Here is a 19546-nt window from a genome sequence, read left to right on the forward strand (position 1 = left end):
TGCGATTGAAGCACCCTACGTCAGGTGTTTATGTAGCTCTTGATTCCGGGCACGGGTCCAAGAACTCGGCAGCCACCGATAGCCTGGACCTCCCCCGCCCTGAACTTGAGCGCAGGGTAGATATGGCCATGAGTCAGCCGCATGATCGACAGTATTTCACGGCCACATATTGTGAATCGGCCGGGCGGGACTTATTTTGTAATTGGAGGCATGGGAATGCGTCGCCTTAAGCACTTTATCTATGCGGAGATAAGGTTGCCTCATAGCTTCACCCAAAAATGGCTCGAGGGAAAGTTTTCCCTCTCCCCGTGTTGCGCCCAATCAAATCACCAGAGGAATAAAACCAGTGACTCTCAAGATGCGGCACGCGTTTGCTTTTATTGTTTCACCGGGAAGTGAGATTAGATAGGGAAGTTTCCGATTCGGATTGAAAAGTTCTGATTTTCAGAGCGGAGTGGTCACATCGATCTGATATTTGTTACTTTGAATATAGGTACATTTATCGTGGTACAGATAAAGAGGAATTTCTTTTTTAAGGGGTAAGCAAAAAAACAAATGATTGCACTTTTAAATTAAAAGTAATAGTGATGTGGGTATTGGTCGCTCTGGTCTTATATCATTTATATATATCGAAGTGCGTCAAATAATAAATAAATAGATAATGAGTTTACGTTCAGACAGGGCAGGAGCATTTTTATCTAAAAGATTTGACCCCAGATTAGATAAGAGTACTTTCACATACGTATTTTTAATAACATTTTTATATCGGAAGCAAGGTATGGTGGACTTTTTGCAGTAAGGAGGCAGCCACATAACTTGCACTCTGCACAAAGACCCAATTACCGGGTATTCACTGTAATCTATATGGCCCGTTTACAATGGCCATTGCCACCTTTCAACCGCTCGACTCGACCGAGGCAACCGGCCTTTGTACCCATCACACGAGCCACAACTCAAATTCAGCTCCGTTGGCACTTTCTTTATCGTTGCCAAGCCCAAAAAGGGGACAGAGGGAGGTGACCAGAACGAGACGCAAGAAACGAGCGGGTTGGATATATTTTCTAAGTAAAATTTATTTATTGTGTATAAATAATTCTCTTTTAGCTCTCGCACAAGCGCTATTAACGTTAGTAATTTTACAGTTTGCTCTGCGGTCTTCGCTGCCGAACCAGTGACACGCGGACGACTCTCCGGGTGGCATTCGGTGGGATCTGGGAAGACCATGGTGACCATCGCCATCCCCAACCCGCTCCTGTATCCACTGGATGTCGCTGGTCGGCTGCGAGGAGGACATCAAACGAAACATAACGGCACAAATAGTTGGCTTAAACAATTACAATAACAATTGTGGAATATATAAATTTGCATACAGGCTAAGAGCGAAGTGGGAAGGCCGTCTCCGCTCGCCCCGCTCCCACTTCTCTCGTGTTCGTACTCGTAATTTAGTTAGAAATTAGATTTCTTGTACTTGTTGAACATTGTTTGCTTTAGTGTTGCTTCTGCAGTTCCCATAGCTATCTAACCAATATATATACGAAAACCAAATTGTACAGATCGAGGGAAAATGGGTTGGGGCCACAGCTGCGCTATGGAGAGCAATTTTGACTTGGGCGCAGTGGGGCCCCAACGGATGCAGAAGGAATGATCGGGATTGATGTGGTTGGCTTCTGTGATTGTTTTTCGTTTCGGTCCCCTTAAAACCCATAAGAGAGATACAACGAAGAAGTTACAATTTTTACAATAGAACGTTTGTTGATTTGTTGCTTTAGTCGCTGCTTTATCCACTACTATATCTACCAGTTATTTATCATCCTCAGATATACATTTATACAATCCTCATGCACACATACGATCCTCATATGTCTTACTTAGCACCCCCTCGAGTTACATATACATATAGATAAACAGATACAGATATAGTTAAAGTTAAAGAAAGACTCACACTGGCTGCACTTGATACTATCGAGTGTGAGCACCCGCCCGCGACTATAATATGAAGTTAACCCCGCCCAGCTCGAAAGGAAGTGAAAGTGTAGGTGTAGGAGTAGGAGGCGTAGGAGAAGAGGGTCGAGAAGGCGTTGAGTTGGCCGTCCTAGACGGGCCCAATATCACTTTGGTATCTGGCGGTCAGGTAGTTGGCCGCCTCTGTCATTTGTTCCAGGCACTGGTACAGACCGTTCAGATGCCGCCGGCAGCGCTGCGCCAGCTCCGTGGCCTTGTCGCCGGAGCCCTGCTTCGACTTGGCGACGTCCACGATGTCGCTGCCGTCGCTGCTCTGGGCGTTGTCGCTCTTGTTGCCGTCCGACTCCAGCCCCGAGTCGTTCTCCTGCGAGATGTCCGAGTCCGAGTCGCTCATGTTGCTCACCGAGTTGGTGGACATCATCGAGGCGGTGGAGGTGCGGCGCACATGGCCCTTCACGCTGCCCGAGGCACTTGTGCTGGGGCTGCCGCTGCTGGACTCAGTCTTGCTCTCGCTGGGATTGCAATTCGAAGTGGGGTTGGGACTAGCACTGAGCTGCTCCTGGGGGCGCTGCTCTTCGTCCTCCTGGTTGGCGGTCCAGAGCAGGTCCTTTTTGAGCGAGTTCAGCATGTTGTACAGATTGAACAGCTCGGATGCGCTCAGGAAGTCTTGCACATTCTTCGAGTGCGCCGCCCCCCGCTTTCCGTGGGCACTGGAGCTCTGCGTCAGCTGGTTGGCGGTTGAGTCCTTGCCGGTGGCTGGGATGATGTCAGTGCTGTCGCCGATCTGCGGATGAATCCAAGTGGAGGGGGAGGAGTCAGTACGGTGGCAATTTAGGGGCTGGCCACATGGAGGAGGCGGCAGGCCTGGCAGGGAGGGTCTTGCTGTACCAACCTGTCGATCCATGAGCCTGCATGGCACCAGTATGGTGTCGTCCATAATGTTGACAGTCTTCACGAACTTCTCCATCACATTGACGATGCTGTCTTTGGAGAACTGCTGCTCATCGTGACGGGCGATGCGGCGCAGGCAGTTCCTGAAAAAGCAGAACAATCGAAAGATGAGCTTGGGCCAGCGAGCAGTAAACCAGTAGAGCGTGTGCAGGGGAACCCGTTTGGACAATAGACAGTGTGGTTGGGTTGGGATCGGAGACCAGACGCTGGCCGTTCTCCAGCGTCGTTAAGTCTGCCGCGATCCGACTTCCGCACACTCGAAACCTTCTTTCTTAGATGCTCTAGGCTGGGGATGGGTGCGCCTCGCCGCTGGCCAACGTGGCGGATGATAGATATGAATTGGTTTCTATGCAAATCAGATATTCGCTGGCGTTGTCGCAAATTCGATTTGTATAAAATGGAAAACCTGTTGTGCCTTTGTACCTGACAGTGCTCGTGTGGCTCTTAAAACAAAAGGCCCAGATGGACGGACAGAAAGATTTCTATTTTCGGTTTGCGAAGCCAATTTAACCCGTCCACGTGCTGTCGAGGGGCAGGCAGCGGAGGGGGCAAAGCCCCGCCTCGGCTCACCAGATCCCAAGTAATGGTTATACAATGCTAGCCGGTCTCATTAACTTTAATTTCACGAAAAGATCGCGTAACGTCGTTGGGTCAAGCCCCATAAACTGGGCCCAGCCATTAACCCGCCGCGGATGGGGAGCTAGCTTCCGATATCTGGAGCTAAGGCGGCCAGAGTCTAGGGGCGACTCGGCTTATCGCCGCCAGACGGTTCCCAGACGCAGCTGGAGTTGCGTATCTCCGAGCCTCCCATTCACCACGGAGATTGCTCCGCCGGAATGTAGCCAGCCAGTGCGGGGCCGCGTGATCGGATCGCAGCTACACATTTGACAGAACGAGCGCCGAGCGCACTGATAAATTTAGTTCTAGTGAATGCGCCATTTAAAGACCTCTACCCTACACTTCTACACCTCCTCCGCGCTCCGCCCGCCCCGCGGCCCTGGCGAACAAACTTAGACAATCTTGATATCGACGGCTGAAGTGTAACGCGGGGTGGGGGTGGGGGTGGCCACGCGAGCGCTGCGTGCTCCGGGCCTCGAGCTCCGCTGACCGACATCGCCCACTGGGGGCTAGAACAAGAACCCGAACCAGATCTAGATCTAGCAGCGCGGCAGACGGGTGTCAAGGTTTTTTTCCTCTGGCACTGACACGACCAGACGACGTGGACGGCGACGGAGGATTCCCAGCCACTCGGTGACTAATTAAGCTAATTGCGCTGGACTCCAATCATGGAAGTCGGCGGAGGAATGCGAAAGCAATTACCATCTTATCAACGCTTCTGGCTCTCGGACACTCGGCATAATAGACTGCTTGATTGCTGTCCCATGAAGCTCTGAATAATCGCGTCAATTTAATTGCAATCATAGCTACTTGTTAGTTGCCCCCCTGACCGCGACCCTGCCTTGGGAAAGGTGCTCCTAATCAGGCGCCGCTCGAAAGCTGGCCACGCGCCAGGCCCCTATCAATGGACCACCAGTTCCTCCCCATAGATCTCCTCCCGAACCGCTCCCCAGAACCATCAAACGCCGCCAGTTCGGTTTGGGAAACACGCCACACGCTGCCAGCCAATTGGAGGGCTCGCACACCTGCTGACTGCTCCCAGACCCGACCCGCTGCTCCTCCTCCGCGCCCGAGGTGGGAATTGGGCTAAGCCCGGCCAGCGTCACGCGACATGCGCGACTGAAGGGCGGGGAAAGGGGCAGGGAAAGGCGAGGGTGAAGTACGGCATACAACGCCGAAATCAGGCGACTTTTTCAATGAGCGGCAGCTGAGGCGGCTGAGGGGTGGCGGGTGCTGGGTGGGTGGTGGTGCGCTGAGCTGGCTTCATGTGGCAGCCTCTCTCTTCGCGCGCGTCCTCTCTTCGGCCGTGCGATTTCTCTTCGCTGCCGTGTGGCGTGATGTTGCCAGAAACTGTACGATGTGCGATGTACCAAGTGCCGTGTACCATACCACCAGATGCGATGACCAACTGAGAGTCGCCTCCGTCAGCTGAGCCAGATGAATGAATCGCTGGCGGTGCTCTGCCCCGCTCCGCACTGCCTGCACCGCCTTGCCTTGTGGTATTTCTCGTATTTGCAATGTTGGGCAATGGCATATACATACGAACACGCAGTCTTTGAACCGAATTGACCAATATTTGGTTGGCGTTGGCCGCGCTTCGACCTCCAGCATAATCGATATTTGATACGCCCGCAAATTAGATATTCTACCTACTCGGCGGCCGGGTTTGTTTGGCCTCTGGCTTGGGTTGTGGGCTTTGAGCTGGGCCCGGGCCATTGGCGGCCGCAGCCGTAAGTTGCCGTTCAAGGCGACACCTGCCTCAAAAAGTGACACACTGCTGCCGAGTGCGAGGTGAATCAGAGAATTCTCGCGACTCGAGCGGCCCAAGGAGGTCGCATGGTGTGGTTACCCGATGAGTAATGGCTATTGCCGATAGCCGGGGAAGTGCGACACAGATAGTGCCTTATCGCTCATCCCAGGCTGGGCCCCTGATTCGCCTCCGGCGGCTCACTCGAAACATTTAGGCAAACAAACAGTGAAAAAACGCCAACATATTTCTGTATAGGTGCACAATATATAGCCGATTGTGTCATATTAGCGCTGGCTTGGTTTTTTCTTTCGTGTTTGAATTGGCCGTCCCCTCCGCCTGGCGTCCACCGTCCACCGTCCGCCGTACACCGAAAATCGTACGATAAATTTCTTGTATCTTGTATCTCGTTTTTCGCTTTTCGCTCCGTGGCTGGCGGTGCAAACGAAACGAAAGAGAAAACGCACGCGGGGTGCGGTTGCTCCGGACTCAGTTTGAGAGGGGCGTGCGAGAGAGTCGACTAGCCAAGAGAGGAGAGCGCCGGGTGGGCGGGGGCAGGGGCGGTCAGGAAGAGGGAGGCGGGGGATCAATTTAGCATCACTTTGGGCAATTGAACCTAAACGCTCCAACTAGCGCACTCGGATCCCAACTCACCGACTTGTCTCCAGCTTGGTGAGGTCTGTGTATCCGCTCATGGTGGCTCTGTGCTTCTGTGATCCGGACGATGTGTACTGCTGACACAATTGACTGGGGAATTTTCTTTGCCTCCGCACCAACACTCGCGCACTTTCACTCGCGTTCGGAATCGGAATATTCCTGGCTGGGATTATGAAATCTCCACAGGTGACTTGACTTAGCTTGGCTTGGCTGGGGCTGCGTTGAGTTGAGTTGAGTTGGCTCGAGTTCAGTGGCGGTGGACCTGGATCTGGATGTGGATCTGGGTCTGGACTGGAGTAGCTGCTGGCCCGGCGGAACTGTGACTAGTGCGCTGCCTCCCAAGAAGTCGCGGCTGTTTTATGCCAAAAATTTGCATGCACGCACTGAGCTTGATAAGACCACGACTCTGGCCGTCGGTCTCGTCCGATCCAATTAAATACGTAGGAATTCTAAGCAGTCTGCACGCGCACCGCACCGATTCGCTTCGATTCGATTTGCCTTAATTTCAATTTTCAATTGATTGCGACGAGCACAGCACCGCGCCAACGAGAGATTTTTCCAAAAATTACAGAGAGGAGAGCGCTGCGGTGGCTTTTATAGTGTGCGGGCCGTGCCAGGGCTGCGGCGCTCCGATAGCACCAGGGCTGCCCTTTTGGCTTTTTTCCCGCCAGGTGAACAGGGAATCCGTGGCACATGATGCATATGTCGGGGGCAAGGGTATGTTTTCCATCTTGATGCTTTTATTGATATTCACAGCTGCACAGCGAGTTCCGTTTGGTTCGAATACTCAAGCTCAACTAACTCTTGCACACGCGCTCACGTCATAAACTCACTCAAGACGAGCGTATACAGCCATCTCTGTCTTACTCAAGACTCTTGGTATCTTACCATCGAACCTCACTCAGCAGCAGAGCGTCTCTGCCTCTGCTGCCGTGCATTCGCTCAATATCAACGAGTAAAGCAGAAGCAGGGAATTCCCCGAATTCCCAAATTACCAGAATGCTACATTTATTGGGAATCACACTACGACACATACATCTTACGATAGCGGTTGGCAGGGCATGCGATTTTGTGCTTGGCCTTTTCAATCATCAAATTTTCATCTTCAGATAAATTAATGGGAAAAACTTTACCCGGCCTTTACCAGGGACTCGAAAAACTGGACCTAAGCAATAAATATGTCTATTGCTAAAAGTTTATTTTTTTTGCCTTTTTTAAGGTGTACTTTTAAAACCCGGAGAGTTGGCAGCACTAGATGGTTCTATCGATTGCAATCGATGTGCTAACAGCTGCTATGTTAAAACGGAAACCCGTTACAGTACAGTATACAAACTATTTAAAAATGTTCGACTAATTTTAAAAGGTTTTTGCAAACCTGCTTTAGAGAAATATAAAAAATGTTCTACAATTGTTGTTAAAAACATCGAAAGTTTAAATTTTCAGAGCAGCAACTATTCTCTTTGGGATTTTGTTTCCCTCTTTTTAAAAAAGGGTTTGGTTTCCTGTTTGCAGGAATTCGAATAAAACATATTATTGGGTTTAACAAACAATAAATCATTTTTTTTTGTTTATTAAAATAATCAGGGTTTGAATACAAACAAGAGGGCTGGGAATCTAAATATAATTTTCAGCTCTTTATAAACTTTTCAAAAAAAAAGAAGTTAAATAATTTTGGTTCACGCAATTATTATTATGAGTACATTCAATTTACAAAACCTTCTTGTCATTTTATATAGCTTTTACACAAATGTTAAACTTCACTTCATGTCTCTAAGAAGAAACTTAAATTCAGAAGTCATTTCACTTTTAACCATGGTCCATACATTTGTTACTTTATCATAATGAACAACATTTTTGAAATCAATTGTTTTAATATTTAGACCACAAAATTGATAGTTTTGTAACCAATTCATGGATAATATATTCAGACCCATTACAAATGTTATTTTTATAGTTTTTGATGCACTTCTTGGATCTTAGTTTACATTCATGCTAAACTTAAAATACATCAAACATTTAAGTTCCTGGTTGGCATAAAGGGCTGCCCGTATCTTTACTCTTTTTTGATATGCAACCAATTCTTTCAAGAACAAAAATAAATGGTGTAGTAAATTTTTGAATTAAAACACACATTAAAAACACGGACAACCCTTTACAAATTCTAAAATTCAAATGGAATTTTGACAGCTCTAAGTAGCCTTCTTCAAAGAATCCTATCCTCAAGGCCAAATGGATTTCGCCTTCTATCCTATCCTCAAGGCCTGAGCCACGCGGTTCCCAGCCTGCGGCTTAAGTTGACTTCATTATTCCTTTGTCAGCCGCAGGATACCATTTCGTGTTTGCTTGCTAATCCTCTTTGAACAGCGGTGCAGACTCCTTTCCTGTTTGTGGCCTATGACGAGAAAGAGTAAGTCAGAGATGTGACGCAAGCTCAAGTTGTAAGCGCTTACTGAAAACACGAAGAACGTAAAGTCCAGAGTAATGCTTCTGTCGGACTTCGGCTTCCCTCAGAGCACTCGGAATTTTTCGGACACATTGGTACATTTCCAACAACTGGTCCCGGGTCAACACGTCGAACATGTTCAGTTCGGGGTCCCAGAAGAAGGGAAGAGTTCCAAGCCTTAAACACTCCACCAGATTGTCGAACATCTGGGGGAATTTCAGGACATCTTAATGTAAAAGCTCAGCAATGGGGGACAGTTCAGCTCACCTCGGGCAAAATTGAAGTGAGCGGCTTCTGCCAGTAGGACGCTGGTTCATCGCTAAGCTTCCAAAGAAACAGAGTTTTAATGTAGTAGCTCTTGAGGTTACTTAAGTTGGTCCTAACATCGCGAAATTTCTTCATAAGCTTGATTGCATCCCGACAATTCTCGTGCTTACCCATCAGCATCGCCCTCTCGGCTAAGTAAAAGGAGGACCTAAAAGAAATGCTGCTGGTTTGGGTCTGGGTTTTCAGGGGCTTGGGGATTGCATCCCAGAAAGATAGGTTCGCGCGCTCGAAGTAAATCAACTGATCCGCGAGCAATACGTTCTGTTCGGCTCCCAGGCGAATAGCAGGTACGAAGTCGACCGAGTACTCCAGCTCCCCATCCACGTAGATGGTGTGGGCCGGCCCACAGGTCCTATATTTAATCAGAGTCACAACTCCATCCACTTCCAAGCGATCCGCGATCCGATTGAGCGCTTGGCTAAACAGGCTCTGGAGCCACGAACGCAGTTTGTCTACGACGAGGTAGTTTTGCGAGTCCACGAGTTGAAGCTGAAGTAGTTTACGAATGCGCTGGTGGTCCTCGCGGGGATCGTCTTCAAGAAGTTCTAACACGCGCGTCATATCGAGAAACACGTTACCCGGATAATTCGAATCTCGCGTCACGACGATGCTTTCGTAATACGGAATTTGCAACTTAAACACCAAATCGAATTCGTTGGGTTTCGCGACTTTAAGCCTATCCCCCGTACTCCCTGCGAATTTAACGGAAACTACGCTGTAAATAACGATCGAAAACGCGACGCGGCGAAAAGGGGCGGGACGCGAGGGACAGGGATTCGATTCGCGGGCTTTCGAATTTAGATAGTGCGCCAATTACATGATTATCTTTACGAGACTGCTGCATTTGTTATCGCGGTTCGAAGTACTCTGACTCACGGTGAATGTGGGATGGGAGTAGGGATGGGGTGTGGCTTGCAGTTCCGGCTGAAACTCAACCATGATACAGAGAGTCCAGGCAAGGATAGGTTCGGCTTGGACGGCCACCTGAGCATACCTTCCAAACTGTATTCCGCGATGAGGCTGTCCAGCTGGGCGTTCTCCGATCTCAATATCCCGAAGATTGTAGAACGCAACGCTTCGAAGTGCTTACCATATCTTTCCTTCTCCGCCTCCGGAATGGCTATGTACTTACTTTTGCATACATCTATAGTTTTGCTAAAGATGTCTTCGAAACCTGTTTGCCTAACCATGTTGTTACCTTTATAGTTTCTTTTTTTAAAATTAAGATACCTCTATCTGATCGACTTTGGGGTTCTGGTGTTGGGAACGCAATGACTGAGAATAGCATCCACATGTGGATGCCTGACCGCTAAAGCTCCCAGCTCTTTTAGTATTTGGCACTTGTATTGCGCCACTGAATTTGTTTTCATGTTCCTGTTTTTGCGCTAAATTAATCTTCTTCTTTGAAAATAATGCATGTCGCTTAATCAAAATTTCAGCTAACAAAAACATTCAGTCATTTTTGCTCAGACAAAGTATTTGCAGAATTACGGCTAAAAAATACTAAGAACTAAATACTTCGATGGCTTCCACAGTGTGGCCGGATGGGATCGCTATTATCACCTGTTCACTCGAACAGCAAAAAAAGTTAAAATTAAAGAGCAAAAGATTATTCTATAATACGCCCAGAAAACGTCAACAAATAGGTGTTAACAGAGGGGACTAACGATCTACCACCTCAAAGACCTAATTTAATTAAAACAAAACAAAATAAAAATGGTGCGAGTCTATTTGTGGTAGTAAAGACAGTACATTGCCAAACATGCATCACCTGCATTTGGTCTATGCTCAAAAAGTTGGCCAATTGCTTTTCCTTTTCTTGAAAGGCTATTAACTTGAAGGGGGAGCAACAGTACCTTTACATATGGGAAGGAAGTTCATCCAATAGGATAGTATAGTTTAGCAGTGCCTTCAAAAAGAAATCTTTAAACTGATTGCTTCGATGTGTTTTAAGCATTTAGGATTTAAAGGACAGATGCAATTTAAGAAGCCTCCATAATCTAGTTTTAGCAGCACAAGTAGGACACAGGTGCCAATTAAGCGCAGTCATCTAGATTCCCTCGCACAAATTACGGGCATTAATAAGCAGGAGCGTTTCACGTTTGTACAAAATCATTTCGGCCAAACTAAAGGTGTTTTATTCAGATGACAAACAGTACTATCAATATGGGGTACCTCGACTAGCGAGGCCGGACTGCTTAGTGTCCCGCGGTGGCGGCCTTGGCGGCGATCTCGTCCTCCTTGGCGTGCAGGGCGATGAGTTCCTGCTTCTTGGTGGCAATGCGCTCCTCGCGGCGCTTGCGGGCCTCGCGCACCTTCTGTCGGCGAGCCTCAGCCTGGTCAGCCAGCATCTTGCTGCGCTGCTTCTCGGCCTTCTTCTTGTGGATGTACTCCATGAGGACGCGCTTGTTCTTGAACACGTTACCCTTGCACTTCATGTACAGGTCGTGGTACAGATGCCTGTCGATCTTCTTGCTGTCGCGGTACTTCTTCAGCAGGCGGCGCAGGACGCGCTGGCGCTGCATCCACAACAGCTTGGTGGGCATACGGGCGTTCGCCGTACCCTTGCGCTTTCCGAATCCGCAGTGGCGGCCCTTGCGACGCGCCTCGGTGTTCTTGCGCACACGGTAGCGGGAGTGGACCACGACGGGCTTCTTGATGATCAGACCATCCTTGATCAGCTTGCGGATGTTTTGGCCTGCAATGGGAGGAGGATGGGGTTAGTAGTGTCTATTTCTCGCCTAAGCTCAACCCATGTACTTACGCGAGTTTGTGTTGGCGATCTCGTTGATCTCATTGGGGTCCAACCAGACCTTTTTCTTGCCGCATCGCAGTACGGAGGCTGCGAGCCTCTTTTGGAGCTTTAGAGAACTGCAAAGGAGGGGTATTTGTTAGTCGGCCAGGTGGAAAACAGCGTGCTGCATATTATGCATGTGTGTGTGTGTAGGTGAGCGGCGCACGTTTGGTAATTTCACAATTGCCGGAAAAACTGAGTTGCCCTCGGCCGCCCGGACATCCGCGGTGGCCCGCCCCCGCCCCTGCACACTTTTCACACATTTTAAAACCACGAGCTTGTCATTTCGCGCATATTTACAAACTTAAATCTACCTCATGCTGTCGACCCTTGCTCGTCGTGGCTGGGAAAGAAAGAAAAATTTGACAGCCGGAAGTCAGCTCAATTTCTAGAGGTTAGCTATCGATACATCGATAGACGGCTAGGTCTGGCAACGCTGCACTGACAAGTTTGTAATAATTTACGAATAATGTCGATGAAAATAACGGATTATTATTAAAAATAGGTTGATAAAATCTGAAATAAAAGAAAGTCACAAATATAAATAATTAGGTTGGTAGAGCTCAACAAATAAGGTAAATCTGCAACTTAAATGGTATTCAAAATATGTTCATCCGTTTTTGTTGTCCTAGTTCGCTTGTTGCACTGCCTTTTAATTCGTTTCTTTGATATTGCCTTTTGACCAAACTTAAATGGAGGTGAGCCCAGTTCAGAGATCAAAGGCCTTGCAAGGCCAGCAGCCGGAGGTCATCCTTTGTCTAGTATTAAGCTTACGTTAACCCTAATATAAAAAAATAGTAACGTAGAATTTTAAAATTTGCAAATAGCTAGAAATAGAACTGTTGTTATTTCATTCATTCTTATTGGACATTGGAAAACAGCTAGGCTGGCAGCACTGGCCTTTTGTGCTGTATCGATAACTGATGAGGGTATCATGATTTGTTTGTTGTAATAGCCAAAACAACGGGCTCTTACCTATCGAAAACCACATTTGACGTGAAAATAGCCAGGCTGGCATCACTGGTGAAAACCTTATGTTACCTCTAGTGCAATAACAGTTTTTAAATCAAAGCAATTGCACAGCTAAAAGTGCAATTTTCGACATGCAGCACACGCTAAGACGCTGCCTGGCCATGGCCAGGACCTCCCTGACGCGTCTGCAGCCCAGACCCATTGTGGCAGCCTCCAGGACACAGGATACGCGCGCCATCGCGAGCCCCATGCAGCCGGCAAGGCGGTCCTTCGCTTCTGTGCCCCAGGAGCAGGATAAGAAGGAGCAGGAGGCCAGGGAGAGCCACAACCGACTGCCCCGCCTCATGGACTTCCCCGAGATCGTGTGGCCCTCGGCGCTGAACACCCTCAAGAACTGGATTACCATCCAGTTTATCATCCGCCCCTACTTCGACAGCGAGTTTCAGCTGAAGGACTTTATTTACGGCGCCAAGCAAGCCCTGCAAGTGGTGTCCTCAAGACTGATGGGCGGCGACCTGGACTCGCTGGACAAGCTGGTCTCACCCGAGGCGATTGCGGAGCTGCGGCCCGTCATCCAGAAGCTCTCGATGACGCAGCGGCGACAGCTGGAGATCAAGGAGAGCGACATCTACCTCAGCTTCCCCTACCAAGTGGGCATTATGTTCGACGAGGCGAACGACAAGCTGCAGAAGCGCTTCGTCGAGATCACCATGGTGTTCCACGTGATGCGCGGTTTGTCCGAGATGCGGGAGCGCGGCGAGGAGATTCCGTGGAACATGGGGTAAGTCGGGGTTGCCTTTGCCGTTGAAACATCCCCTGACCCACTCTACTGCAGCACCCTGCCCGAGTACCAGGACAAGGTGTTCATCTGCAACTACCGCTTCGTGAAGGAGTTCACAGCCGGACAGCACTCCGACTGGACGATCAATGTGGCCAACCAGTTCAGGGCCATCGACCTCATCAACGAGACCAAATAACACCTACTCAAGGGCTTCCACCTGCCGCCACTGTTCGCCGCCCCCTAGCCGATATTAGCCACCCCCATAGTTGGAATTAAAGTTTCGTTTGCCGCATTTAGGTATAAAAAACTAAAATCTTTACTGTGGATCTCTGATTTAAATTAGGTTCATGTGAAATGAGTGCATGGAGCTGAGTGGAGTGTGGCGAGCCTAGTGTTTCTCGTGCTTTGCCCTGTAGAGGCCCTGGGGATCGTACTTGTCCAGCAGCAGCTTCCACTCGCCGGCCTTGTGGGCACGCAGGAAGTTGATCACCTTCTGCGAGTTGCGGCGCTGGACATCGGTGCACTTGGAGCAGTCGGACTGCAGGGCGTCGGGCAGCAGGCGCTTCAGCTCGCGCCCCTCCGGCGTGCACGGGCCCTTCTCCATGAGACACTTGAGGTAGTTGTTCAGCACCCGGTCGTTGCCCAGAACCTCGTCCACGTTGACGTTGTCGAACTTGCTGGTGTACTGCTTGTTGCTGGCGGCGGCCGCCAGACCGGCGAGCACGCAGAACACGATGGCTAGTGATGCTTTCATCTTGGAGGATGTGCTGCAAAGACAGGCGAGATTTTCAAGTCAGCAACGGTATAAGAAGAAAAACAGAGGCTTAGGGCTAAGAAGTGGGACATCTGCTCGCCGGCTGAGCATCGCATCTAATTAGAAGGCGTCGCCCAGTCTCAGCTTTTCGACTTGTGGGAATCATCCGAGGCGACTGTTGCGCTGCCCACCTTCTTCATGCATTATTTATGGCCCTTGGCATATATATCGCATATGCATACTAATTGGCGATCGTTTGGTTTCAATATTTTATAAAGAAGATTTCACAATTTCACTACCACGTCGGCTTAGCCGCTTTCCACTTCTATGTGGCTGGCTACTTAAATCCGTGCAGTCCAGCGGACAGTTGCTCTGGTTTACGCAATCGGTGCGGGTTTCGCTTTCCTCGTTTCCTTTGGGGCAGTCGGCCCAGCTAAACACGGCTAGATGGAGTACTCACTTCTCTTCCGGAGGTTTCGGTGGCCTGGAGGTGCAGTTGTGGTGCGGACGAAGGCGCAGCTTGGTTTGCGAGCAGTTAGCCTGTCGGCCTGGCTTTTATACCAGGAGCTTTGGCGGCTCCTACACTGAGCGCAATGGCCAGCTCTCCGGCGCCGGGAGCTTTAGCACGCGGGGAGGCGGCTGCGGGCTTGGCCAAAGTCGCGGCACAGTGTAGACCCAAAGCTGACAAACCGAACCGGATTTTCGATGACTGACTTAAGGTTTTTCAGCCGAATTTCGGCAAGCTCGACTCTCGAGTCGGCCAGCGGTTCAAAGGGTGGAATGGAATGGGAGTTTTATCACAGATTCATCTCTCACACCCCGATCGTTTGTTTACCCGTTCACGTACGAAATTCGTAGGAAAAGCATTGACGTACGTGAAAATTAAAATTTACATGTCGATTTTGCCAGTCGGTCTTGGCTGCTCCGAGACTCGCAGCTGCCACTGGAGCTCGGTGGAGTTCGGTTTCCGACTCTTTCCCGACTTAACGAGCGCATTTGGTAGTGCTAACACTGCGGCGCTGTGTTGTAATCACTTTTATGCATTTCCATTTCCCTTTTAATTATCTTTGGCGTCATGAATCGCACGCACCAGTCTAGACTTAACCAGATTTCGAAAGCTCTTCGGGCGTGTGTGATTTTGTTTTGGCGCGCCCGATCGATTCCAACTGGTCTGGCTGAGCAATTGGGATTTCCCCGGCCAGGTGGACATTTCGGCCATCTCGCCGTGACTGGGCTTTCCTTCGTCCGCACTTGGGCCAGAAGCAGCGCTCGCTAATGGAGCCCAGTCTGAGCCGCAGACTATTCTAGTCCGCTGGGGTCGGCGGTAATTGGCCATAAAGCCAAAATACACTTTATACCCTCGTATAATTATGAGCATTTTACGACTCTGACGGCAATACTGATTCTACGGATCCGCCGGATCGGCTTCGCGCGGTCTGAATCTCAGTCTGAGTCTGAGTCTCTGCGCCTGGGTCTGGGTCCGGGGTAGGGAGGTCAATAAATCAGCGCGTTGACTCTCCACCTGTGACATAACTCTCGTGCCAATTATTCAAACAACTTTCGGCTTGTCGGCGGTGATTAACATTTAAATTGGGGCATCCTTTGCCCCGAGCGCTGGGGGTATCGATTTATGCAAATCGAGCGTGTTCCGAAGGGAAAAAAACTCCCTGACGTGTTTCCGGACAGCTGGACGGAGGGGCCCAGGGGCCGGGGTGACTTACCTTGAAGCCGGACAGGGCATCAGCATCGCGGCTCGGGAAGATCATGAGACATGTGCAAAAGTTCAGGTTCAGGAAGGCGAAGGAGAAGCAAACAAGGCGAAGCAAAAGTAAACAAACCGCAAAATCCACAACAACAGGGCCTGAAGAAATACTAACAATAAAAAGTAAATGCACAGATTGAATATAGTAAACGCAAAATAAATCTTCGGCCAGTACGTGCCCAAGCTTTCAGTGTCACGCCGCACGGCACAAGAGGCGGGGCGAATCAAACAGAGCCGCGACCTCAAACCGCCGGATCGGATCATCGAGGGAGCTGAGGTGGGCGGGGAGGCAGCGGGCAGTGGAGGACCGCTTAGACCTGGCCGTCTGGCCGTCTGGCCGGCTGACTGGTTGGCTGGCTGACAGATAAGGTGAAATGAGGCACATTCAATTTTCCTCATAATCGTATATTACGTAACGGCGAACTACTGATAGTGCATCGGCAGCAACACCTCTAGCCTTAGCCTAAGTCTTGTACACATATAGACACTGGTCCAGTCTGGGTAGATCACATCAGTAGGCACTACTTGACAGTCACATGCAGGGAGGGAGTGGGGGCCTGGAACTTGGTCTCCAGCGCGGTGGCTGCGCCCATGCCGCAGCAGCAGAGCTTGCGGAGGAGGCCCACGTAGCCGATGTCGCCGCAGGCCACTCTGGCCGCCTTTAGGCCGCTCCACAAGGCCACCAGCAGGAAGAACGCCATGCAGTACGGCTTCATGTGGGACACGACGTTCACGTTGATCCACATCAGGGCGGTCACGAATCCGGGCAGCTGGCCCATTTCCTGGAAGGGCTTGGAGTCTGAGCACACACCTTGCGAAAGCAGCAGGCTGCGGGATACTTACAAACTCGTACCAGAAGCTGGGGATCATCATGTTGCTGAACCTCCTTAAGCGGTTGCTGAACCCCCTGAGATCCGGGATGGGGATGTTGGACTGGAAGCGGTACTTTTCCGAGACTGGAATGCCAGTGACGGGCTCCAGCAGAATGTAGGGTTCGTGGTCCTCGGCGTTCGGCGTGTATCCCTCGTAGTGCTCGCTCCAGTTGTAGCTGCTGCCGTAGAAGTGCGGCATCGAGAAAGCGGATGGCGCGTCATCTTCGGAGGATTTAGATTTCTGGGTTACCATATGCTATTTGGGCACTTCTAACCAAGAGCCGTACTTATCACACACTGGGAGACATCGAACATCCCGTCGTACAGCTTGACGCCGTAGCTGGTGTCCAGGCACCCCGGGGGCTTCTGGTGCGCCTGGAGCAGCGTGTAGCGGAAGGTGTCGAGGCCATTGTAGCGCTCCTGGCGCTGGTAGGTGAGCGGAAGGACCCGGCAGGACTCGATGGCCACTATGTCCAGCGGCGTGTCCGGCTGGACAAAGGGAGGAAACAGGGAGTTGTCCAGCGCTCCGGTCACGTTGAACGGACATGTGTCAGAGTCATACCGGCGGGTGTGCGGGCGTTGCTCCCGAATGATCACCTCGTCATTGAGGGTCTCGATACGGAAGAAGTTCTCAATGCCGTGCTCCGGCCCGATTTTCACCGAATAGACCTCCTCCTTCTCCTTGAGAGCCTGCGGGAAGAGCTTAGCGCGGAGCATTCAACGAACAGGTGGACGAAACACTTACGTTGTACAGCACGGCGACGTTGGGCCTTATGTTGGTTATCCTGGAGAGGGACTGCAGGAGCGGCCGTGTGAACTCCCACAGAAAGTAGTAGACGCTGTCGGTGACAAAGATGTCCTCCATCATGAGCGCCGCATCAAAACCGAGGTGCGCAATGGGCAGCGTATGCTTAAGTTTTGCCGCTGCGCCCAGGATTACGTTGTTCGTGGACGTTATGGTCCAGTTGAGGACGTCGGGAGCCACGCTCTCCTCCGGGAGGAACTCCACTATGCGGTACCGGTGCTTGCGGTACTTCACGTTCGTCGCGTTGCGCTCCAAGATGTCGTTGTAGCCGATGATCTTGTAAACGATGGGCCCGATCTCCTCAACCTTCAGCTTGTTGGTGCGACCGCTTCGGAACTCCTCAGCGTTGGTCACGTTGAAGATGTAGTTCTTCAGCTTCCCGAACGGCGAGTTTATCCAACTGTCCATGGTGGGCATCTCCTGGCGGAAGCGTATATGCTCCCTGGCCACCAGGATCGGATAGTCCGCGCCCCAGGACACCACGAAGAGGTAGACATTTAGGGCCGCGAGGAGCAGGCAGAGCACTATTTTCAGCCACTGAACGAACCTCATTTTCGGGCTAAGTACGGCTGGACGGAAACCAGAGACCGGAGTGATGTGCGTCCGAGTCGGGGAAAACACGCGATCCGTTTGAGCTCAATTCTAAGCGCCTTCGGCAATTGCCTTCCAATCACTTATCACTAGTCTCCCTGCCGTCCATCCTCCGTCCTCCGTTTCATTCAAATCGAAACGTAGTGAAAAAAAATTTTAGAATCGAATAGCAGAAAGGCTATCAGCAGAGCCCGGGAGCTGACTCTGCTTAGCCAACGCTGGGGAATAACAGTGATAACGAGGGGCCTCCGACCCGAGCATAGAAGTTGTCCAAAACGCAGATTCGACTCGGCCTGGAGCGGGGCTGTGGACCTCTTCGTACAGCCGTACAGCCTCACTGCCGCTCTGCCACCTCCCTCCAGAGAGACCCCCCGGGAACGCGCTGACCTTGATGGGGATGCATAGGTGGCAGGTGTGGATGGCCTGCAGTCGAACAGGCGACTCTGCCCTGGGGTTCCGGCGGAGGTGGCCTTATCAGGCACAGACAGAGCCGGCTGCCTTATCAGTGCGCGAGCATCCAAACGTGCAGCGAAACAAATGACTCGCCATTAAAGTCTGGCTCTGGCTGGTCCGTCTGATCTGGTCCCAGCTCGGAATCTCGTATTAATAGACATCTTTATGGCCATGCTGCAGAATCCGGTCTGTCCCATATGTCCACTGCAAAGTTCGTGGACTCCTCATGATAACAGTCAATATGCCCTTTATGACGCACTTCGAAATCACTTCTGCTTTTAATCGGGGTCAAATGTCTTGACTCAAAACATTGTGAAAGTACTATACATTTCAAATACTACTAAATACTATAAGCTTCTTCAACTGGTGCCAAAATTTAATGTCGCATTATTTAATCTGTTGTACTTTTAACCGAAGTCGAATCATTTATTGTTTATAGCATTTGTTAAGCTTATACAAATTAGCATGGTACTAATAATGATAGTAAACAGCTTAAAAATAACCCAAGTAATTACCATTGACTAATCTTATAATTTACCGGTTTTTTCTTATATTAAATATTTGACTGGTATTTCTATCAAGTGCAAATGTATCTTTTTATTGTTGTCAATATCGGCTATAGTAAAACCAAATGTACCTATTTATTCTTCTACCCTTCTGAAGTAGTGTGCTTGAATGATAATTATAATAGTTAAAAAATATTTGATTTCACTTTCCATTGGGTAAAATCTGTAAGGTTGCATACTTTTGGGATTGAGCCGAAACCGACAAATTGCTGATGTCAATTCGAAACTGAAATTCAATTTTAGAGTGTTGAAAACAGAAGTGATATTCTGCAAGCTTATAGTTTTAACATTCATTCTTAAAACATCGAAAACATTGTAAACTATAGATTAAGTCATAAGACAAGCCCAAAAAGGTCGGTTTTAAATGGTTTAAGACGTTGTCCAGTGAGCTCAATATTCTTCCAACACATTACTCATACGTACACTCAGGGCTTGGTGCTAGAAGTATTTATTCAATTCTTCACCAGTCACTGCTCCGCCCAAGGTGTAAA

The 19546-nt window shown here is 49.8% G+C and overlaps 6 protein-coding genes across 6 annotated transcripts; 1 reads left to right on the forward strand and 5 right to left on the reverse strand.

Moving 5' to 3' along the window:
* Positions 1–1053: 1053 nt before the first annotated feature.
* On the reverse strand, positions 1054–6499 carry LOC108022571 (dentin sialophosphoprotein). Its single transcript, XM_017091575.3, has 3 exons — positions 5933–6499; positions 2855–2996; positions 1054–2746 (listed from the first exon to the last, which is right to left on the reverse strand). The coding sequence occupies exons 1-3, from the start codon at positions 5971–5973 to the stop codon at positions 2093–2095; spliced, it is 837 nt and encodes a 278-aa protein (XP_016947064.1). The 5' UTR covers positions 5974–6499; the 3' UTR covers positions 1054–2092.
* A 1102-nt stretch (positions 6500–7601) lies between these two features.
* On the reverse strand, positions 7602–9983 carry LOC108022155 (cyclic GMP-AMP synthase-like receptor 2). Its single transcript, XM_050887450.1, has 3 exons — positions 8646–9983; positions 8386–8584; positions 7602–8327 (listed from the first exon to the last, which is right to left on the reverse strand). Exons 1-3 carry the CDS (start codon positions 9264–9266, stop codon positions 8239–8241), a joined length of 909 nt encoding a protein of 302 aa, XP_050743407.1. The 5' UTR covers positions 9267–9983; the 3' UTR covers positions 7602–8238.
* Positions 9984–10799: 816 nt separating this feature from the next.
* On the reverse strand, positions 10800–11936 carry LOC108023097 (60S ribosomal protein L19). The gene is made up of 3 exons (XM_017092358.2): positions 11814–11936; positions 11470–11576; positions 10800–11403 (listed from the first exon to the last, which is right to left on the reverse strand). Exons 1-3 carry the CDS (start codon positions 11816–11818, stop codon positions 10904–10906), a joined length of 612 nt encoding a protein of 203 aa, XP_016947847.1. The 5' UTR covers positions 11819–11936; the 3' UTR covers positions 10800–10903.
* A 555-nt stretch (positions 11937–12491) lies between these two features.
* On the forward strand, positions 12492–13585 carry LOC108022908 (m-AAA protease-interacting protein 1, mitochondrial). The gene is made up of 2 exons (XM_017092115.3): positions 12492–13252; positions 13307–13585. Exons 1-2 carry the CDS (start codon positions 12603–12605, stop codon positions 13446–13448), a joined length of 792 nt encoding a protein of 263 aa, XP_016947604.1. The 5' UTR covers positions 12492–12602; the 3' UTR covers positions 13449–13585.
* LOC108022909 (ejaculatory bulb-specific protein 3) lies at positions 13545–14631 on the reverse strand. Its single transcript, XM_017092116.2, has 2 exons — positions 14467–14631; positions 13545–14019 (listed from the first exon to the last, which is right to left on the reverse strand). Exon 2 carries the CDS (start codon positions 14004–14006, stop codon positions 13641–13643), a length of 366 nt encoding a protein of 121 aa, XP_016947605.1. The 5' UTR covers positions 14007–14019; positions 14467–14631; the 3' UTR covers positions 13545–13640.
* Positions 14632–16157: 1526 nt separating this feature from the next.
* Positions 16158–18185, reverse strand: LOC108022446 (lysosome membrane protein 2). The gene is made up of 4 exons (XM_017091349.3): positions 17386–18185; positions 16928–17330; positions 16612–16862; positions 16158–16550 (listed from the first exon to the last, which is right to left on the reverse strand). Exons 1-4 carry the CDS (start codon positions 17995–17997, stop codon positions 16290–16292), a joined length of 1527 nt encoding a protein of 508 aa, XP_016946838.1. The 5' UTR covers positions 17998–18185; the 3' UTR covers positions 16158–16289.
* Positions 18186–19546: the final 1361 nt, after the last annotated feature.

The sequence above is a fragment of the Drosophila biarmipes genome, chromosome 2R (genome assembly GCF_025231255.1).
Source record: "Drosophila biarmipes strain raj3 chromosome 2R, RU_DBia_V1.1, whole genome shotgun sequence".
Taxonomy (NCBI): Eukaryota; Metazoa; Arthropoda; class Insecta; order Diptera; family Drosophilidae; genus Drosophila; species Drosophila biarmipes.

Excerpts from the sequence above, each read along its gene's own strand:
- LOC108022571 (XM_017091575.3), bottom strand. The coding sequence starts at position 5,973 with ATGAGCGGATACACAGACCTCACCAAGCTGGAGACAAGTCG. Across the intron at positions 2,997-5,932 it reads ACCAAGCTGGAGACAAGTCG|GAACTGCCTGCGCCGCATCG; the intron begins GTGAGTTGGGAT and ends CTGCTTTTTCAG. Across the intron at positions 2,747-2,854 it reads GCAGGCTCATGGATCGACAG|ATCGGCGACAGCACTGACAT; the intron begins GTTGGTACAGCA and ends ATTCATCCGCAG.
- LOC108022155 (XM_050887450.1), bottom strand. The coding sequence starts at position 9,266 with ATGACGCGCGTGTTAGAACTTCTTGAAGACGATCCCCGCGAGGACCAC. Across the intron at positions 8,585-8,645 it reads TCACTTCAATTTTGCCCGAG|ATGTTCGACAATCTGGTGGA; the intron begins GTGAGCTGAACT and ends AAATTCCCCCAG. Across the intron at positions 8,328-8,385 it reads TTACGTTCTTCGTGTTTTCA|GCCACAAACAGGAAAGGAGT; the intron begins GTAAGCGCTTAC and ends TTCTCGTCATAG.
- LOC108023097 (XM_017092358.2), bottom strand. Across the intron at positions 11,404-11,469 it reads GATCGCCAACACAAACTCGC|GCCAAAACATCCGCAAGCTG; the intron begins GTAAGTACATGG and ends CTCCCATTGCAG.
- LOC108022908 (XM_017092115.3), top strand. The coding sequence starts at position 12,603 with ATGCAGCACACGCTAAGACGCTGCCTGGCCATGGCCAGGACCTCCCTG. Across the intron at positions 13,253-13,306 it reads GAGATTCCGTGGAACATGGG|CACCCTGCCCGAGTACCAGG; the intron begins GTAAGTCGGGGT and ends ACTCTACTGCAG.
- LOC108022909 (XM_017092116.2), bottom strand. The coding sequence starts at position 14,006 with ATGAAAGCATCACTAGCCATCGTGTTCTGCGTGCTCGCCGGTCTGGCG.
- LOC108022446 (XM_017091349.3), bottom strand. The coding sequence starts at position 17,997 with ATGAGGTTCGTTCAGTGGCTGAAAATAGTGCTCTGCCTGCTCCTCGCG. Across the intron at positions 17,331-17,385 it reads ACGTCGCCGTGCTGTACAAC|GCTCTCAAGGAGAAGGAGGA; the intron begins GTAAGTGTTTCG and ends CTCTTCCCGCAG. Across the intron at positions 16,551-16,611 it reads CCAGCTTCTGGTACGAGTTT|GAAATGGGCCAGCTGCCCGG; the intron begins GTAAGTATCCCG and ends AAGCCCTTCCAG.